This window comes from Halichoerus grypus, chromosome 6 (assembly GCF_964656455.1).
Source record: "Halichoerus grypus chromosome 6, mHalGry1.hap1.1, whole genome shotgun sequence".
NCBI lineage: Eukaryota > Metazoa > Chordata > Mammalia > Carnivora > Phocidae > Halichoerus > Halichoerus grypus.
In genome coordinates, this window is record NC_135717.1 from 31,419,409 (window position 1) to 31,439,365 (window position 19,957).

The 19,957-nt window shown below is 53.8% G+C and overlaps 2 protein-coding genes across 7 annotated transcripts in view; one reads left to right on the top strand and one right to left on the bottom strand.

The window, feature by feature from the left end:
* The window catches only part of TXNDC11 (thioredoxin domain containing 11), a 59,160-nt gene extending 48,366 nt beyond the window's left edge, over positions 1-10,794 (top strand). For all 6 annotated transcript variants that reach the window (XM_036086268.2, XM_036086271.2, XM_036086272.2 and 3 more), the window contains 4 exons: positions 1,916-2,058; positions 2,574-2,683; positions 6,000-6,080; positions 10,036-10,794. In XM_036086268.2, the coding sequence (XP_035942161.1) occupies positions 1,916-2,058; positions 2,574-2,683; positions 6,000-6,080; positions 10,036-10,678 (977 nt within the window). In that variant the 3' untranslated portion in view covers positions 10,679-10,794. The remainder of the gene's footprint in view (positions 1-1,915; positions 2,059-2,573; positions 2,684-5,999; positions 6,081-10,035) is intronic.
* SNN (stannin) lies at positions 10,721-19,929 on the bottom strand. Its single transcript, XM_036086276.2, has 2 exons — positions 19,773-19,929; positions 10,721-13,756 (listed from the first exon to the last, which is right to left on the bottom strand). Exon 2 carries the CDS (start codon positions 13,668-13,670, stop codon positions 13,407-13,409), a length of 264 nt encoding a protein of 87 aa, XP_035942169.1. The 5' UTR covers positions 13,671-13,756; positions 19,773-19,929; the 3' UTR covers positions 10,721-13,406.
* Positions 19,930-19,957: the final 28 nt, after the last annotated feature.

The following is a 19,957-nucleotide window of genomic DNA, read 5'->3' on the forward strand; positions in this document are numbered from 1 at the left end:
CCTCCCTTTGGTCTCACGGGTTTGGATGTACAAGTATCAAGGCCACCAGACCTAATTTGTTCTCTTGCTGTTTATACCTCCTTGAGAGATGCTGCTCTGATCTTCTGTGTCTAGATTGTAACAAACAAGCGTCAAGGGCAACAAACAAGTGTCCTGTTGCAGACCAGCAAAAACCCACTTTGGGGGTGGGGAGCCCCGTGATGGGAAAACATCCGTGAGCTTGCTGTTGGGGCTTGGCAGCAGCAGTGAACTAACCCACGCTGTCCTGTTCCCAGGACTTTGCTGACATCCTTGATGTCCACACAAGGAAGTGAGAATTCAAAAGCCGTTTTAGTTCAGCCTCAGTGGAAACACGGTGGAAAGTCAGTGTTTGCCAAATGGAGACAGGAGGAATTTGGTAGGGAGAGAAACCTTTTACTTCCAAGTTTTAGAGAGTATGAAAGCAAGAGTGAAATTTATTTATTAGAGAGATAACGAAAGAGAGCAGGAGCCCCGGGGGGTGGGGGTGGGGAATGGGAGAAGCAGGCTCCCTGCTGAGCAGGGATCCTGACACAGGGCTTGGTCCCAGGACCCTGAAATCATGACCTGAGCGGAGGGCAGACGCTTAACCGACTGAGCCACCCAGGCACCTCCCGAGTTTTCTTAAAGTGAAACAAGCCTGTGTTTAGAGTGTTTATTAGACTTCATAATTCTGTTCAGTAATACTTAGCATTCAGTGAGCTCATAATGGTGTTCAATTTGAATTCAAGGGTCATCTGAAAGAAGCCTTCTTCAGATTTCTTTTTTTTTTTTTTTAAGATTTTATTTATTTGAGAGAGAGAATGAGATAGAGAGCATGAGAGGGGGGAGGGTCAGAGGGAGAAGCAGACTCCCTGCTGAGCAGGGAGCCCTATGCAGGACTCGATCCTGGGACTCCAGGATCATGACCTGAGCCGAAGGCAGTCACTTAACCAACTTAGCCACCCAGGCGCCCCCTTCAAATTTCTTTTGATCTTCTGTATCTACTCTGAAACATACATCTAGCTCAGTTTTTCTTTGTTCTGTAGTTGGTGACATTTGTAAGGGTCCTCGTGAAAAAAGGCCTGTGTGTCGCTGGTTTGCAGAGTTGACTCTTCATTCAGCTTCTCTGGGCCAGTTTAGGGATTTAGGTTTCGTTCACATGAGAGAATTTTTGGTTTTATGTTTCAGAAACCTAGCCAAGTAAGTAACTCACATGCAAGACAATGACATTCTCTCTTTAGTATGCACATGACACCCTTCACTCCTCCTCCCTCTGCGGAACACATCACTATTGGACCTCAAAATGGAGAGTTAGAAGTAGGAGAAAGAAGGGAGAACACAGCAGATCAGTCCTGCTTCGGACAGACAACCAAGCAATCTGAGGACACTGGAGTTTATGGGAAGGGAAAAGCTGTCAGTTCAAGTTAGGTTTTCAGATTGCTTGTGGGTTTTATTTATAGGTTTTCCCACTAAATATGATTGAGTTTATTTTTCCTAAACTTTCAAAAAGGAAACTTGAAGAACTCGAATAAACATGAGAGACACCTGTCCGCTCGCGGCAGCTTGTGTAGTAGCTGTCTTTGTAGTGATGTTTAGAGGTCTTGCGATCGTAGGTTGAAATCTCTTAAAGATTGTGGCATGATGATCTGTGCAGTCTTGGCTGTCTATTTGTGGACTGATCCTGTTAGAAAAAAAGGAGAATTCCTAGTCTGTAAATACTAGAGCATCTGACATTGTGCGGCATTTTGTTACCTAAATCCCTGCCTGGTGCGTTCAGGGTTTTGCCTGTAGGTGAAGTGTTAAAATTGCAAGCCTGTGAAGCCAGCCCATTTTTTTAAAATGTAGAGTTTAAAGTAGGCCAGCTACTCTCCCAGTACTTAGCGAGGAGCTGATCTCATTTTCTCTTTATTTTTAGAGTCTTTTATTCAAAACTTCAGCGTTCTCTACAGTCCCCTGAAAAGGCATCTCATTGGAAGTGACTCTGCCCAGTACCCTTCTCAGCATCTAATCACTGAAGTGACAACTGATACCTTTTGGGAAGTGGTCCTTCAAAAACAGGTATGGGATCATGAGAGAGGCAGAAATCATGCCATCTCTCCCTATTAAAATAATCCCCAGAGCCGCAGTTGTTGGGGTGAGCATTCAGGTTTGATGTGCAGATTAATCACATGGCTGTCTTCTTGCACAACATGCATGAGTTACATGCTGGTTTTCTAACTGCAAAAAGTCCTTAAAGAAAGCACATAATGAGGCGCCTGGGTGGCTCAGATGGTTGGGCGTCTGCCTTCGGCTCGGGTCACCGAGCCCCACATCGGGCTCCCTGCTCGGCGGGAAGCCTGCTTCTCCCTCTCCTTCTCCTGCTCCCCCTGCTTGTGCTCTCTCGCTCTCTGTGTCAAATAAAATTAAAAAAAAAAAACAAACCAAAAAAACACATAATTGGAAAGATCTAAAAATAAAATTTTTCATCATGGGTGCATAAGCAACATTTCTTGAATGCCTGCTGGGTTCTAAGCACAATGAGGACGTGAGCCCATTTCCTAGGCACCAGTAACAGCCGTCTTCCCTTCCCCCAGGACGTTTTGCTGCTGTATTATGCTCAGTGGTGCGGCTTCTGTCCATCCCTCAATCATGTCTTTATCCAGCTAGCTCGCCTCCTGCCGACGGATGCATTCACTGTGGCAAGGTAAGGGAGCCTGCGGCACTTTGGGCCTGTGCCTGTCTTCCCTCCTTACGGCTTAGCCATGTGGTTTGCAAGGGTCTGCCCATTGTTCGTTAACCTTGGGTAAGACTTGGTGTGATTTAATTGTCAGTTTAAAGCCATGAGCAAAACCTCACCGAAACCGAAGTTTTCCCGATGAGTTCTGTATTCCTTCCATGGTGTCGAGTATGTTTAGCCCTGATTGAATTCATGGGAGGGGGAGTGGGGGAGCAGTGCCGACCTGGTTGCTAGGACAACCCTTGGACTGGCCAACTCCCCGGAATACCATGGGAAGGGTGCCCACGGACTTCCATGGCGCTGGGGCCTCGGCCCAGTGAAAGGGGACAGGTCCCCAGTGTGCTGCCAACCGGCCCTGGGACCTGGAGCAAATCTCTCCACCAGGTTTAGTTTCCCTCCTCACCCCTAAAATTAGGAGGAAGGATTGGTTGATAACTATGTGTTCTAGTTTTGTGATTCTGTGGGTAACCGGACGTGGCCTCTGTAGTAAGCAAAACAATTTTTAAATCATTGTTTTGTAAAAAACAAGCCTCAAATAAAGAGTTTTTGGAAAAGGTACTAAGCTGTTTGGGGTGGGGGGGCGTTGTTTAGACTTCAGCCTTCCAGACAGAATTAAATATAAAAGATTAAATCATAGGAAAAAATAGCAGAACATAGAATATTGGGTTTTGCTAGTTCCTTCGAGAGATGGAAACTTTCCAAAGTGAAGCAGTTACAAAAAATAATTAAACAGATTCCACTAGAAAAGGGCTCAATGAGAGAAGTGAGGAAGGTAGGCTTTAAAAAAAGGACAGTAGCTGTATTTTACAGCATCTGTATTTCACCCACTGGATCTGCTATAAGTGATGATTAGAGCCAAATTTGAGGAGTTACTGTGCCATGAGATTTTTCTTCATACATGTTATCTGCCCTGCTCATTGGAACACTCAGTGAAGCAGGTCTTAGGATCTCTTTTTACTGAGGAGGAAACTGAGTCACAGAGAGGGTAGGTAACTTGCCCAGAGTCACACTGCCTGTAAGTGAGAGACCAGGACCCAGAATCAGGTGTTCATACTCCAGACCCTGAGAAAGAACAAAGGCTTAAGGAACTGCCAAGAGGAGAATGTGGTCTGTCCGCACAGGGGAATGTTCTTCAGCCTTAAAAAGGAGGGACATTCTGACACCTGCTACAACATGGATGAACCTTGAGGACTCAGTGCTAAATGAAGTACAAAGATACAAAAGGACACGGGATGCCTGGGTGGCCCAGGCGGTTAAGCGTCTGCCTTTGGCTCAGGTCATGATCTCAGGGTCTTGGGATCCAGCCCTACTCAGTGCTCCCTGCTTAGTGGGGAGTCTGCTTCTCCCCCTGCCCCTCCCTGCCCCTGCTTGTGCTCACACACTCTCTCTCTCAAATAAACAAAATCTTTAAAAAAAAAAAAAAAGGACACATACTGTGTGATTGCAGGGATGTCAGGCACCCAGAGGAGTCAGATTCACAGAGACAGAAAGTAGATGGTGGGTGCGGGGGTGTGGGGAGCTGTTGAATGGATAGAAGGTCTCCGTTTTGCAGGATGAAGAAATGGTTGGGGAGTTGGGTGGTGGTGATGGCTGCGCCCCATTATGAGTGCACTTATCACTGCTGAGCTCTGCGCTCAGAAATGGTCGGGCTGGGACATTTTATGTGTGTTCTACCACACTGAAAAACCAGCCCGGGGGCAGGGGAGACACAGCTGGGAGGGACTCCTGGGTGAAGAAAAGACTTGAGTAGGTTTCTCCTGGAGGAGGAGAGTATAAATAAACAAGTATGGAGATTACAGTCTAATAAGTGTAAATTAATAACAAAGTGTCATTTACACTTACTAACAGATGCTTTTAAGTGACAGCATCTTGTATTGATAAAGTGAAGTTGGCACAGTCAGACCTAGCTCATGAATTGGGCGTAACCTTTTTGGAAAGCGTGTTAGCAGCATTTGTAAGAAAGCACAAAAATAGTTAACATTTTTGCCCCAGTTAATTTCACTTTGGGGAATTAAGGAACTAGGGCTTGGAGAGGAGCGTGACACTGTGGCATGGTTTATGTCCAACAGGAGAGCCACAGCTAAGTCGGTTGTGGCTAGGAGTTTGATGGGATTTTGACCCGTTTATTAGAGCAATGCTTTTCATATAATTAATTGAAAAGAATCGCATATGAGATGTACAAGTGCCGCTCTTCACAATGTAGAGGCATATACACCAAGCCCGAATGAGAATCCCAGAAAGAAGGTCCTGATTAGCCCAGTGGAATTCTGAGCGGATGTTTACGATGATGTTTTTCTTTCAAATTTAAATTTTTGTTTTTGAAGTAAAACTCAGGAGAAGAAAAGTATTTGATGATAGACTAAAGCGTTCAATGCCACTTGTTTAAAAAACAGAACTCTGATTTTAGGCAGGCTGTCCCAGGCAGAGGGAGGAGTGCTGTTTTGTTCAGTTGTTTGAAACCATTATAATTTGGTCATCCTTCTGGACAAATGTATGGTACTGATTCACTCCCACCCCCCATTATACTTTCTGGAAACTTCTGTCAAGTTAGTGATGCAAAAAATTGCCATCTTTTGTATGCATTGTTTGTGATGATTGACATCGGAGCCTCCTGGCCAAGTGGCCCTCCATGGTCTGCTCCCTCCTTCTAGGATGTTTTTTGTTTGTTTCTGCACCACCTGAGTGATCCCTGCGGGCTGGGGTGGGGGGCTGCTGCCTCCTTCGATAGTAATAAAGCACAGGGTGGGTAATTGAACACAGGTGTCATTTTTTGTCATCTTCTGCATTAGAAAATTAATCTAAAATCTGCTAAAAAATACAGGTTTGTGGCCTCCCTCCAGATTTACAAAATATAAATATAAAATAGAGTGTAGCTTTCTTATGTCTTCAGAGGCTTGATGTATTTTGCACAGTGATTTCCTTTTTCCAGAGCCGATGGAGGGATTAAAGTACTTGACCAGATCCCGTCAGGTGGGTGGACTGCTTCCAAGGTGTCAGTGAGGTGGTTTTTTTGTTTTTGTTTTGTTTTTTTTTTTTGGAAAGCTCATTTTTACTCTGAGGACATGTCCCTTCCACTCCATAAGTGAGGTGGAAAGTTACATATTCTGGAAGCATCAGCTCTTCTTGCCTGAGTTGCAGCCGGCTTGCACTGGCACTGACTATGAGGGGCTGGTCAGTGTGGCCACAGCAAATGTTCCAGGCTCTTCTGTTACCGGAGAAGCTTCTTTCAGGGTGGAGTGTCTTGGGCTGATCTTTCACTTTTTCTCATCTTTCCCTTTGCCAGGATTGATGTGTCTCAGAATGACCTTCCTTGGGAATTTATGGTCGACCGTCTTCCCACTGTCTTATTTTTTCCCTGCAACAGGTAAAGCTGAATTTTTTCAATATTTGGGCGGATGGGATTCTTTTGCTGAAAATGAAATGGGTTTAAGGCACTTCAGAGAAGTGAAATGCAAATCATTAGCTATTACTAAACTATTACGAATAAAATACATTGTTCAAAAAATGTGCCATTAGGGACCAAGGGTAAAAGGGCTTTGGCGTCACGAGGTCAGATGTGGTTTTGGTGAGAACTTTCCACTCCCAGAGCGTGTGTTCTCACGAACGTGAATGTGGCCATCAGGACTCGTTTGCCTTCTTGGCCTTATGAGCGTACTACAGTGGATGGAAAGCAAAGAGCCACATTCACATGGGGCAGGATGGTCGCGCATTGTTGAGCCCCCGGACGTCAGGCCCTGCTTGCCCCAGGCTTTCACGTGTGTCATTTTCCATCGGGTCCTGCTGATGAGCACCTTGTCCCTCTTGTGCAAGTTGGAAATGGAGACTCTCCTCCCTACTGCACCCCATTCCTGGGATTCAAGGAGCCTTCTCCCCAGGTGTGCAGACTTCTGTGAACGTCTGCCCTGGGGCTGTCACCTTGATGTCTTCACATTTGTCTAAGCGGACTCCCAAATTCAGTGATGACAGCAACTACCCTGAAAGCCCAATAGACAGGGGTGGGACATAAGCAAAGCCTAACTTGGCAATTAGTAAATGTTAGATGCGGATGTTTTGCTAAAAGGGAAATTAACTCTTGGCCTTTGAAAGCCTGATAAACCAGATGTTCTGCCCTGTTTTAAAAGATTCCCTTTTGTTTATAAAAGAATGGGTCCTCAGGGACCAGTCACCCGGCTCTGACAGTATCTGTCCAGGGGGAAGCATTTGCAGGATTATTTTAGTGAGGTTCCTAAGTCATACATGTGATGTCTCCTGTTCTCATCTCCTGCACTCACTTCTACTGTTCATTGTAGCCACTGCCGTACTTTCTGTTTCTCCAGGACCGTGCTTCCTTCCTAGAGGTTGAATCATTTCCTTGTTTTTTCCTCTTTATCTCAAGGAATTTTTGCTGGAATACTTCCTGGGGTAGTAGGGTCCTGTCACATCACACACTAAAAACAGAGTGTGACTCATCCTGTTCTGTTAACTGTCATGATGAACCTTTTCCTTCTAAGAAGCATTTAAAGTGCCACGCAGTCAAGGGATCCTGGGCACTAACACTAGCAATTTCATCTGTGTGGGATGGAGGTCGGGCATGAAACCTAATGAAACCTGGTTTTGGAATTTCAAACATAGTCTGGGAAAGTGGTAAAGTCATAACACCCAGCACGTGCCTTTGCATGGAGACATTCTCAGCAACTAGAATGCAGGAGTATGTATTGAGAGAGAGCAAGAGAGAGAGACAGAGAGAATCGTGTGTTTGGGAGACTGAGTCAGGCTGTGTGGGGGGCCGAGCTTTCATCGGGAAGCCACCTGATGTCACTGTGGGGATGCGTGTTGGTGTTCCCTGCAGCCCCTCCCCATTAAAAAGTCAAGAAGGTAAATATTGGATATGAGAAGAGAGTCCAGCTCTTTGTTAGTACGCAGAGCTTGGGAAACCAAAGCCTTACTGCTCAGGAATGGAATTTTTCTTATTTCCTAAAAACAAAGAGTATTCAGCAATGAAGTAAGCTCCTCGTCAGCTGGTTCAAGTTGAGTGTTCGGCATAATGGGCCAGAAGGTGTACATGGGCCATGGGCAGGAGCTGACCGCTTGCAAGAGAGGAAATGAAAAAGGTCTTTTTCACGGTGTATATGCTTATGTTATTTTTAGTGAAGAGAATATATGGGTTTTGATAAAAGAGAAGTTTGCATGTGCACTAGGTTCAAATGTGTGCAGCAAGTAGGGGAAATGTCAAGATGTTGACAGTTCTTTTGGAGGAGGATTACAGGTGATGTGAGGGCTGCGTCTTGTTTGCTTTGCAGCTGGTCCCCAGCGAGCACGTGTTTTATAGTCATGGAAGAGAGAAGCCACATGGGATGGCTGTGCCCCTCCTGCCCCTGCAGGTCCGGCTCTCCTGTGCAGGGGCGTCTTGCAGCCGCTCTGCTCGCACCGCTCTGTGTGACGTTGCGGAAGTCAGGTGCTCTGGCCGGGCCTGGCTGAGGATGTCCCGGGGGTGCGGTGGATTACTGTAGTGTGGGCCCTGGGAAGGGAACAGCCCGCCTGCCCCCACTCTCCTACCCCCTTCTTTGGAGTAAAGGCCTTATATCCTGTTCCTCATGTTTTCATCTAGCCGTTTAGGTGTTAGAGGTGCGTGAACACAATCCTAGCGGATTGAGAGTGGACTCACACCGTGGGGCTTTTTACGACTCCACTTCCAAAATGATTCCTTTGTGGAAGTTTGTTCACACCTCGTGTCCTTGCTACTCCTAGAAAGTTGGAAAGCCGTTCAGCACATGGGTTCGGTGGATTCAGAGATTGCTCCAGGGACTGGACTCCAGAATAGTGTGCTGACAGGTGTCATTCTCAGTCCTGTAAATGTCTCCACACACACTAAGGCACCTCGGCAGCTCTCTCCTGGGGATTCAGCTCCTCTGTCCTGCGAGACCAGGTTTGCGCTGCACGGCTCAGGGGCGGAGCCGGCCTCCGCTTGTCTGCTCGTCCACTCGTCCACTCGTCGTCGTTCCTCACCCGCACCTCATAGGGACCCGGGGGTTTTCAGTCATCCGTTGAAAGGCTGGGAATCCCCAACTCGAAGCAAGCTTCTCTCTGTGAAGAAAACCATGCTTTAAGGGAGGGTGTGGTTATATACTTACTCCACATATTTGACTAGTCCATGTATCTGAAAGTCTCCGTAAATGTATAAAACAGGGCATGTGTGATTTTAATTTCCCTGTGATTCTTATTTCATTGGGAAAGAGCTATCCATCAGCAGAACACCTTTTGTCTTTTCTTAGATATTTGACCACTGGCTTTGTGTGTGGAGAGGGCGTGTAAGCTTTTAATGAATGGTTTCTTGGTTTTTTAAGGAATGATACTGTTTTTCAGCTAACACTCAGCATTCAGGTTAATTCGTGTCATCCGAACAGCAGTCCTGTGAGAGCGACGATGCGTTTATTACCCCTTTTACAGAAATGAGGCAGTGCAGGGGTGCAGAGGGTTCACCTGTCTGGGCGCTCAGGATCGTGAGTGGCAGCCTTGTGAGTCTGCCTGGCAGGCGGCTCTGGGGCCCATATGTGGCAGAAATGTTGGTCATCAGACAGTTAAATGACAACTTCTAAAAAGGAATTTTCTACATCAGGACTTGCAACAGAGCTTTGGGGGAACCCCCTTCATACGTCACTTTCCTTCCTTATTCTGTGCTTTCAGGGCGGGGTGGCCTTAATTTCTCGGAGTCCCTTGGTTGGTCTTTGTATCAGGGGTCAGGGCTTGAGTGATACCTCCTCCATCGTGGTAATAAAAATGTCTCCAGATGTTGCCAAATGCCCCTGGGGGGTTATAGTCGCCCCCGGTTAAGAACTCCTGCCTTGGATAATGTGTAATAAATGCTGGCGGAAGAAATCTGGCTGAGTGTTCAGTCTTTCCTATTGCACCACTGTTGACGGCCACGGAGTGACACGGGTGACGTCCTGCCCCAGGACATCCTTCCTTACACGCCCCTGAGCCTCTCAGAGCTCGCAGAGGCCCCGTTGCCCATGCGCTGCCGGTGCCCTCCATCCCTGGCTTGAGGCTTGGGTCTGGGAGCTTCTTGTCTTTCTTGGAAGGTTGTTACCAGAAACTGGGCTCTTTGTCCTCAGGAACAAACACATATTTGAGATAAGCCACGTTAATTATAGAATGAGCACATGGGACATCTTTAGCTTCGTAGAAAAGTTTTTGCCCAGATAACATTTTCCCCGCTTTAAGTAAAATCCTCGGAATGTCTTTTGGTGGGAAGTAAGCAGCCCGACCTTCGGTAGTGGTGTGGTTTGGACTACGAATGTTGACAGGACTCTCACCTTTGACTCCTTTCCCTTTCTCTCCAGAAAGGACCGTAGTGTGAAATACCCCGAAGACCTTCCCATCACCCTTCCTAACCTGCTGAGGTTCATTTTGCATCACTCAGACCCTGCTTCCGTCCCCCAGAACTTAGCTAACCCTCCTACCAAAGAGTGTCTTCAGAGCGAGGCAGTCTTCCAGCAGGGGCACATCTCCCACTTGGAGAGAGAGATCCAGAAGCTGAGGGCAGAAATCCGCGCCCTTCAGCGCGCTCAGGTGCAGGTGGAGGCGCAGCTCTCCAGCGCGCGCAGGGACGAGCACCGGCTGCTCCGGCAGCAGCAGACCCTGGAGCAGCAGCACAGCCTGCTCCAGCTGCACAGCCAGCAGCTGCAGGCCCTGTACGAGCAGAAAACCCGCGAGCTCGAGGACGTGGCCCGGAAGCTCCAGGAGCTGGCCGACGCCTCGGAGAGCCTCCTCACCGAGAACACGTGGCTCAAGATCCTGGTGGCAACCATGGAGCGGAAGCTGGAGGGCAAGGACGGAGCCGAAAGCCTCCCTCCCCCACAGGAGGCCGGCTCTGACCACCCCGAGCCCCCAGGCCCCCCCCGGCTACCTGGCAGCACCCCTCTGCCTCCCAACAGCAGCTCCACGCTGGCGTCCGAAAGGAGCAATGAGAACAGGACAGACTAACTTTTAAAATGACACGAAGAAATCAGAGGTGAAAACTGTACATTGGGAATATATTTATGCAAATTTTATTGAAATTTATTGTAAATAAAGATTTTCTCAGTGGTCTAGAAAATCAAGTTGAATGTCATTCAGCGTTTATTGAACAGGGATGACATCCCTTCCACTTATTGCACAAACTTGGTAGCTTGGACAGAAACAGTAACACAGTCCATTTGAACATTTGTCTGAAAAGTTAGTCCGTATTTTCGTGGCTCAGTGTCACAAAGAGTTCCCTCCCCATTCCCCGACTGTTGCTTCTGTGATGACATGCAGGATGAAAGGCTGATTTCCTGACTGACCCGTCAGAAGACCAGAACACAACAGTGGGGCTATTCAGAAAGAATTCAATGAGAGGTCATAACTTAACTAAGCCATGTGAATGCATGGTTCTGGCATCTACACTAAAAATAGTAGCTATTGATCAATAGGAACAGTGAGCGCTATTATGTGGTTGTTCGCCGCCTCTCCGGGCACTCCCACTTGCCTCGCAGAGACCCCCACCGGTGCCCCCCCAGCCTGCGACCCTGACCCGGCCCTGCCACTGCAAAGACGTTGCCCCTGGCAACCGGGGCGGAGGTGGGATGAGGAACCCCCAGGAGCGAAACCCAGGAGAAAGTGAAGGTTCATCATTTCAAAGCCAGAACTTCACTGCCACCAGTTCAAACCTCAGGGCAAGTCTGACAGTCAAAGCCATCACGTTCAGGGACGGCCTGGGGCCGGGGTTCCTCGGTTCCCCAGGTGAAGACAGCCTGGCTGTGTGCTGCTGGCTGCGGAAAGTAGAGGTAGAAAGCCTGGAAGTTCTGAGATGCGAGCGGAACGGATCAGACACCCCTACACCTTCCACGTTGGGTCTCCAGGGTCCTTCACCAGAAAGCCAGCCTTCTCCCAGATCTTCCAGGGGGCGCCTTTCAGAGTGCTGGCCCCCTCCGGTCCAGGGGGCCTCTGAGGGTCTCCGGCCTCTCAGGCTCGGCCATCCCTGTTTTAGGGGCCAGGGACGTGTCTCCTGTGCTAAGGCCCAGCTGCCTTGCAGGGGCTCCTCAGTAGCTCCCTGGGGCGTCTCCTTCCCGCCTACAGCTCCGACACTACCGAGCTACCCTTCTCCCATCCCACAAGCTAACACTTCATGTTTGACCCCCAATTGAAGGGTATGCTGCTAAAACGAAGTGTTCCCTAAGCCCCCTCCTTGGGGTTCCAGAAAGTAGATTATGAGTTCCACATGCTTGTTAGAGACTTGAGTGAGGCCAGAGGACCTGCCGTCAGCCCGACCAGTGCTCCGCGGCTAAGCCCACGCTGGCCTCGTTTATTACCAAGGATGCTGACACAAGCCACGTTTTAATCATGATAGTGGAGAATGTGCTTTACGGTGGTGGGATTAACAATCTCAGCGAGTTCACTTAAGTATACACAAGGGAAACCTTGGAGATGCAGGTTGTTGGGGTGCTGGCCCGAGTGACAGCCACCACCAACTCCTCTTCATGGAAATCCCGTCCTGAACCTGAAACTCACTCTCCCCGCTGCGCCCTACCCCGGGGCCCACTAAGGGTGGGCTGTCAGGCTGCCGTCCCAGGGGGCTCTCCTGGGTGCTCATGCACTTGGGGCTCTTGGAGCAGGGTCAGGAGACTCTCCTAGGTGGCCCGCTGGGGAAAGTGAAGTCCAGTACCCAGCAGGTGGGTGGTGCTCAGAGAAGAAAGGAGACTAATGCATGAAAAGGAGGAGGGGGGACCCTCAAGGTCTCCTCCCCCACCCCTCCAGTGCAGAAAGTATTAAATAGAACAAACAAAAAACACTATTTCCTCTTTGCTGGGCCAGCTGGGTTTCAGATAAAGGTAGCCGCCACAGGCGCTGGTGTTCCTAGCGAAGCTTATGATGAGTAATGCTGGGGGGGGGAGCGGGGGGGGATAGCAGTGGCGGGGGAGAGTGCTCAGCATGCTCAAGAAACTGCTCTGCCACCAGGCCGCCTGGCAGCCCTCGGGATGCGGGCCCCGGCTCGTCCTTCACCGGCTCTCAAGCAGCGGCGGTGGCTTCCTTGCAGTAACTCCACTCTCAACAGGAACTGGTTATTTCGCGACCGAAGCGGGGGGCGTGGTTCTTCCATCCATTGCTAACCAAGGAGAAATCACCAAAGCACCCCAGCTGGTCAGCCATGAGACTTAAAACAGACATGTCCCGTCCTCTGCCCACACACATACACACATATATATTAGAGGCCCCTACCAAGTGCAGTGTGGGCCTTCCATGTCTAAGATACCCCCCCCTACAGCCTTGAGTCAGCTTATCATGACTACAGTCTGTCCCATGTGCTCTACACGGTATTTTTAAAAATCAGCAAAAAAAGCCTTCAGCACATGCTTCTGGGGCCTATTTACAGTTCACAGGTTTGTGAGTTCACGCGTTACAGTAGTAGCTCCATCAAAAACAGGCTCAGCTCAACATTCAAGTAACAAAAGCGCTACGGGGTCGTGAGCCCCGGCAAGGTCAGGCCTGCCCACTGCCTGCAATGGGCAGTCCCACCAGGAGGCGTCCCGGCTAAGGACGGCCAAGGCCTCGGGAGCCAGTGCATGCGGTGATGAAGCCCAGCCAGGCCATGCCGGCAGGTGTCAAGCCTTCCCCAGCAGCACGTCTGTGGTTCCGCCCCTCCCCATGCCTCTCAGCCGGCTGCAAACAGGCCGCGGGGCCTCCGCATCCCAGCTCAGCCGTGGACGTCTGGGCCGTGTGGGGTCAGCTTGGCCTTCCTCTCCCCGCACGGTCCCTTGGCGGAGTACTGCACCAGCAGGAAGGGCTCCTTGGTCTCGCCATCGCCCACGATGCTCTCCTCGTCTTCCGACTGGCTGATGTGCTGCAGGCGCAGGTAGCACCAGCAACCCAGGATCAAGGCCCCCAGGGCAGCGATGGCGATGAGGATGACGATGACCGTGACCACGCCCGTGGTGGGGCTGTGGTCCATAATAGACATGGTCAGCGCCTGGGGAGCTTCCGCGGGAGGAAGCTCGTGGGGCCGTCTGCTCAGCGAGGCTGGAACCCAGGCTGGACCCGAGAGCCCTGAAAGACAAAGCAGGGTGAGGCTCCATCGGGGACTCCACAGGGCCCTGCCAGCTCCCAAGCTCGGGGCGGCCGGGGTGGGGGGACCTCTCCCATAGGGGCTCTTTTTAATCAGGTCTTAAGCCTGACCATCCTGCCTCATCCTAGTGAAAAACACGGCGGGTGGCTTTCGCTGTTTCTAGCTCATGACGTCACGAGCGTTCTCTTCGCTCCCAGCAGCCCACTTCCACTTCCTACCCGACACTATCGGTGCTTCTGCTACCAGACAGGAGTCACCCGCGCTCAGCCAAGGAGCCAGAGATGCAGGGAAGGGGGCCCATGACCCGCAACCCCACTGCAGCCCCCCTGGAAGCGGGAAGAGGGTCTGTTCGAGGAGAGTGTTCTGAGAGCCCAGCCCCACGAGGTGTTCAGGAACTGCCCAGGGACCAAGAGGAGCCAGTACTCTGTGATGGCCAGACACGAGGGAATGGAAAGCAGGGAAATGACCTCAGTCCGTCGCTCCAACGGGCGACATATGTAACCCAGCCAAGTCTCCTGGAACACCTGGGAGAGGCTGCAGCAGATGACAGCCTTTGTCCACCAGAGGACTGTGACCCGCCTGGGCAGAGCCTTCAGCAGCCCAGTCCTGGAATGTGGAGGCACTCAGGACAGCCTGGGGGAGGGCAGACTGGCCCCCGCCCGCACCGAGCTCAGCGTCAGGGGCGGGCCCCGGACCGCAAACGGGTCGATATGCCAACGCCATGCCAGGAACACAGGGGCCGGGGTGCCAGGGCGCTACGTCGGGCGGGGCAGGCGATACCCGGGGAGGTGAGGCTGATGCTGAGGCAGCAGGAAGAGCCAGCCCCTGGGGAGGAGCATTCCTGGCAGGCAAATGGCATCAGCGAAGGCTCTGAGGCAGGGGACGGCCTGCGGGCAAGCGCAGGAGCTGAGGGCGGTAGGCAGCGGGAGCGTGTGCTGGACCGCCGCCTCCTGGCTGCTGCCCGCCTCAGACAAGCCTCTGCACCTCGCTGGGCCTCGGATTCCTCCTCTGTGGATGGGGCTGGCGAGGGGCGCAGGGGAGCCAGCACTGGGAAGCCCAGCAGGCAGAAAAATCCCAGACCCTCTCGGGCGACTGAGGCTGCAGGTGCTGGAGCCAGCCGACTCCCCTGCATCCCAAGACCCTGCACTTTCTAACTTGGCCTCCTCGCCCTAAAGGAAGCAAATAAGAGTATCGAGCACCCCAGCGTCTGAGGGTGGGGAAACGCATGAGCCACTCTCAGCGCTCAGTAAGAGCTAGCTATTGAACTCTGCAGAGATGGCCGTCAACACAGGGAGAGAGCTTTGGAAGGGAAGGCTTTCCCTCCAGACAGGATGGAACCTGCCGTCCTTGAGCAATAACAGCCATAATGAGAAGTGATTCTTACCCACACCAAGGAGACTCCCCGCCCACCCAAGGCCAGGCGTTTCTGGAGGTCCAAGGCAGCTCAGTCGACGCCCCTGGAGTCTGTCCAGGGCCCTCCCCCCGAGTACGGCCCTGCCAACCGTGCCCACATGTGCAGAGATGTCCTGGGCAGGAGGGGGGTGATACCTCTGACGTCTGCCCCCCCTTACCACTTGCAGGCTCAGGCTGTGGCTGTCACTCCCACCAGGCTCCGTGGCCCACCTGTGTGGGTCCACTGTAGCCAACGCCCCTGTGGCCCAGAGGAAAAGCCTTAAGTCCTACGGGGCCAGACAGGCTGCGCCCGCACCCCCTGCTTCTCCCCAGCCACATGACCTCCAGGCCTTTAGCCAGACAGGTCCCTGTGCCCCAACGCTCTGCTCCCCTCCCCCTGTTCAGTGGGCCTCAGCTGGGGCCACTGTGCCTCCCAGAGGACATCTGGCAATGTCTGGAGACGTTTTTGTCGTCACCACCGGCAGTGAGGGGGTTCTCCTGGGATGGAGTGGACAGAGACCAGGGGAGTGCTAAACATCCCACGGTGCAGGGGACAGCCCCCATTAACAGAGATCGGCCCCAAATATCAGCAGTGAGGAGGGTGAGAAACCCCGGCGGGCCCTGGTTAACTCCAGCTCAGTAAGGGACGCCTGCCAGGCCCCGCAGCCCAGGAGGGTCTCCTCATCCTGCACCTGCACCTACTCCTGCCCTCCCTCCAGGGCGCTTGCTTCAGTGTGCAACCCTGGCTTCCACAGCACGGCCATCTGGTTGGCACCTGCCTCCCCCATCAGGCTGTGTGCTCCAGGAGGGGCCCTGCACACTGCTCGGCTGCCAAGTGCACAGGCTATCCTGGCCTCCTCCCTGCCACCAGCAGGGCTGCCATCAGCTCCCACCATCGCCTCAGCCTGTCCCCGCAGGCCTCCAGACAGGACAGGTACCCGCCCCCCCGCCCCCCGACAGCGTGCCAGCTGTGCCGGGTGAACTGCTCTTCCTGCTACAGAGGACGCCCACCTGCCTTGTCCCTCCCCCGGCCCTCTTGTGTCCGGCATCTGCTGGGGTGCCTGCCCTCCTACCAGGCCCCTGGACAGGAAGGCAACGCAGTATCAATTCAGAAGGGGAAGTATATGTGTGTTTGGGGGCAGCAAGTAGGAAATCAAACAATGGCGGCAAGACCTGAGGAGGGGGGACCCCCAGGGGCCAAACCTGCCAGGGAGCCTAGGAGGCGCCTGCCAGTCTAGGGGAAAGCCACATGGTCCCAGGACTGATGGGGAAACTGAGACAGAGGCAGCCCCAGCTCAGAGGGACCCTTTGAGAGGACTGGTGACCGCAAAACCCTATCTACTGCCCCCGCCCCAGGCCAGGAGGACTCTCACCCCCAAGTGCACAGAGCCCGGTTGACCAGGCCATGGGCATGCCTGGCCTGTGCTTACTGGCGCCACCCTTCCCCGCCCCAAGTGAGTTGTTTGTCCCTGCATTCACTCAGCGAGTATTTCCTGAGAAATGATGGTTTAAAAACTCTGCTCACATCACCCACTGCTCAGAGCCCTTCCTGGCATCAGCAGAGAAGCAAAACTCCCTGCCTCCCTGGATTTCTTCACACCCTCCCTGCCCTCCCACCTCAAACCCTCTGAACTTTCTGTTCCTTCTTCCTGGAATGTTCTTTCCTGACTGTCCCGTGACTGGCTCCTTCTTACCATTCGGGACTTTCTCCTTGGGTGCCTCTGGGAGGGTACCTTCCCAGACCAGCCTGGCTCCAGACGCCCCACCACCCCACACCTGCCATTGCCTTGCATTTTACCATTTCGATCTCCAGCTCTATTACCAGTGCACAGCAGGTGCTCGATAAATGCCCGCTGAGTGTTCCAAGCCCAGAGACATAGTGATGAGTTAGAGGGGCCCCTGCCCTCATGGGGATTGTGGTCGGCGGCTCCCACCCCTGAGCCCGCTCTCCAACCCAAAGCCACTCCCGGGACCTTCTGCATGGGTCCCCACACCTGTCCCAATAGACTCCAGGAAGCTGGCAGCCTGAGTGCAAGGGCAGGTGGATTCCCAAGAGGTCTGAGCCCATGAAGGGGCAGCTGTCTCCACGTGCTAGGAGGCAGGGAGAGTGGGGTGCCACCAGGAATCAGAGCCCAGGGGACATGTGAAGCATGAGGGTGGCCGGCTGGTTCCCCCTGAACCCCCATGGCCCAGGCTGGACCCTACCCACTTGCTTTGCCTCTCCTGACTTCCCTCATGCCCTTCCGAGCCAAGGTATCTCCTGCAAGTCAGCTGACCCCTCACCCTGATCCAGGCAAGCACACAGGGTAGGACAGGGATGCCACAGCTTGGGCCGGGTCGATGGCCAGGATGGCGCGTGGGAAACCTGCACCCTCTCAGAACAATCATCAAAGTAGCTCAACACTCATTCCATACACTTGCTTCATCCTCTCAACAACCCTGTGGCTAACACGGCTCACCGGTATCGGTCCCACTTTACAGATAAGGAAACTGAGGCACAGAGAGTTTGAGTGCATTGCCCAAGACTGAAGAGCCAGAATGCGGGATGTGCCCCCAGAAGTGGGGCCCAGGAGATCAAAGGAGGGGGTCTTCCAAGTGCAGAGGACGGGGCCAGCCTGGTGGACAGAGCAGAGCCAGGAGCCTGGAGGCTCTGGGCGCTCCGCGGGGGGCGGGGGTGGGGGAACAGAACATACCTCCCCACCCCCAACCTCTGTAGCAGCTCCTGCAAAGTTCCCTCAGTCAGGGTGAAGGCTAGCACCCGAGGCCATCTGGATCCCCCAAAACATACAGGACCAATCCTCCACTCTCCCGCTCCGTGGACCCTCAATCCTGCCTCCCTGGGCCAAGGGTGGCCTGACCGTCAGATCTCACCCACAGCTCCTAGAAAAACAAGCTCTAAAGTCCAGGGTCACCAGTCTGCTGAAGCCCGCCCAAGGACAGGGCACTGCTGGGCAGAGTCAGGATGCAGGGGGAGTATATACCCCGTGCCAGATCCAAGCAGGCACTGGGACCCAAGGACGCATGGCACAAGGCTCCTGCCCTCCAAAAACCAGGACCAAGAACAGCAGGGATGCAGATGGGAAAAAGCATTACGGGGCTGAGGCTATGTGCAGCCATATAGCCAGTGTCATCTGGGCCTCCCATCAGCCACCCAATCACACCCCATCCTCCAGAAGAGGAAGCTCGCACCAGAACCCCCTAGGTTCCCTGGGGGCAGAAGAGGAAGCTGGTGCAGACCGAGCCCAGGGACTGCCCCAAGGTCAGTCTGGGTCTCCTGGGGCCCAGGCTTGGGACCCAGACCTGCGGCTCGTGCCCCCACCCTGTGAATCAGCCACTGATCATCCTCACAGGGTCAGCCCACTTGGCCAAACAACTTTAGTAATAACAGCAGATGCCCGACGAAAGTTGCCAATGATTACCATGTGCCAGACGCGGAGAAGCTAAGCACTTCATACAGATCCTCTCTCCGCTCAGCCTCAAAACGGTAGTGTTGTTATTAAGCCCACTTTGCAGATAAAGAATCTGTGGCTCAGAGAAGTTAAGTCAATTGCCCAAGGTCACACAGCTCCAAAGTAGCTGCACAGGACGTCAAACCCAGGCAGCCTGGATTCTGAATCCCAGATTTCAACCCTGAGACAAAAATGTCATATTCTTGGCCCCCACCTCCCCACTCCCCTGCCTCAGGCCCAGGGGTCAAGTAAACCCCAGTGCGGCTCCCACCGGGGCAGGATGGGTGACAAGGGCTCGATGCTGGGGACACAGGGATGACAGGCGCCCCGGCAGCTACCGCATGCTGAGCGCGGGCAACGTGCAGGCGCCGTGCCAGGCGAGCTCCACGCACCGTCTCATTTAACCCTGCCAGGCGACGCCGTCTCCCCCACTCCACCAAGGAGCTGAGCGAGGCTAGAGGGACGAAGGGGCTCGGCCCCCTGGGCGACAGCTGGAGGGGGGCGACAACTGGAGAAGCAACTCCAGCCAGCCCGACTGGGGCGGGGGGGGAGGGACGGGGGACCACGATACCCAGTCATGCCCACGCCGCGCAGTCACCGGCGACGAAACTCGGCACCAAACGCTGCGGCCCGTCCTCAGTTTCCCCACCTGCTAAATGGGCGCCAGACGTCGCCAGGACCCGCGCTCCCACCCCTAACCCCCGAAGCCCTCCGGGCCACCCTGGGGGATGCTAGGACGCCCGCCTCCTCCGTTAATTTTAAACATCCCGAGGCGTCCCGAGAAAGCCAGCGGCCGGCGTGGGGCGCGGAACTGCGGGCCGCGGTGGCGGGCAGGCACGGGGTGGGAGAGGAGGGGCGGAGAGACCCGCTCCCCGCAAAGCGGCCGCCGCCCCCCGCCGCCTTCTTTGTCCCGATCTCGCCGCAGCGCAGCGCACAAAGAACCCCCGCCCGCGGGCGCGGCCCCCCGGAACAGACCCTCCTCCCGAAGCCGCGCCCCCGCACGGGCTGCCCCTCCCCCGCCGCAGAGACGCCCCCCCAACCCCCTGGCCCGCGGCTGAGCCGCCCCGCGCGCGCCCCCAGCCCACCGGGGGCCGCCCCTTCCCCTCCCGCGAACCCCCGCCCGGCCCGAGCGCCCGGACCGCCCGGCTCTGCTCACCATTGCGCCGCCCGCAGCCCGGCCCGATCGCACCGCAGCAGTCCCGCGGGCCCTGCTCCGCCCGCCAGCCAGCCCGGTCCGGCCGCGGCGCACCGTTGGGACGCAGGAGCCCCGCTCTGCGGCGGGCGGGGCATCTCCGGCTCCGCCCCGGCCGGAGGCGTGGCCCGCTCGAAGCGGCCAATGGA

Bases quoted from the DNA above. Each gene is read 5' to 3' on its own strand.
- SNN (XM_036086276.2), bottom strand. From the start codon at position 13,670: ATGTCTATTATGGACCACAGCCCCACCACGGGCGTGGTCACGGTCATC.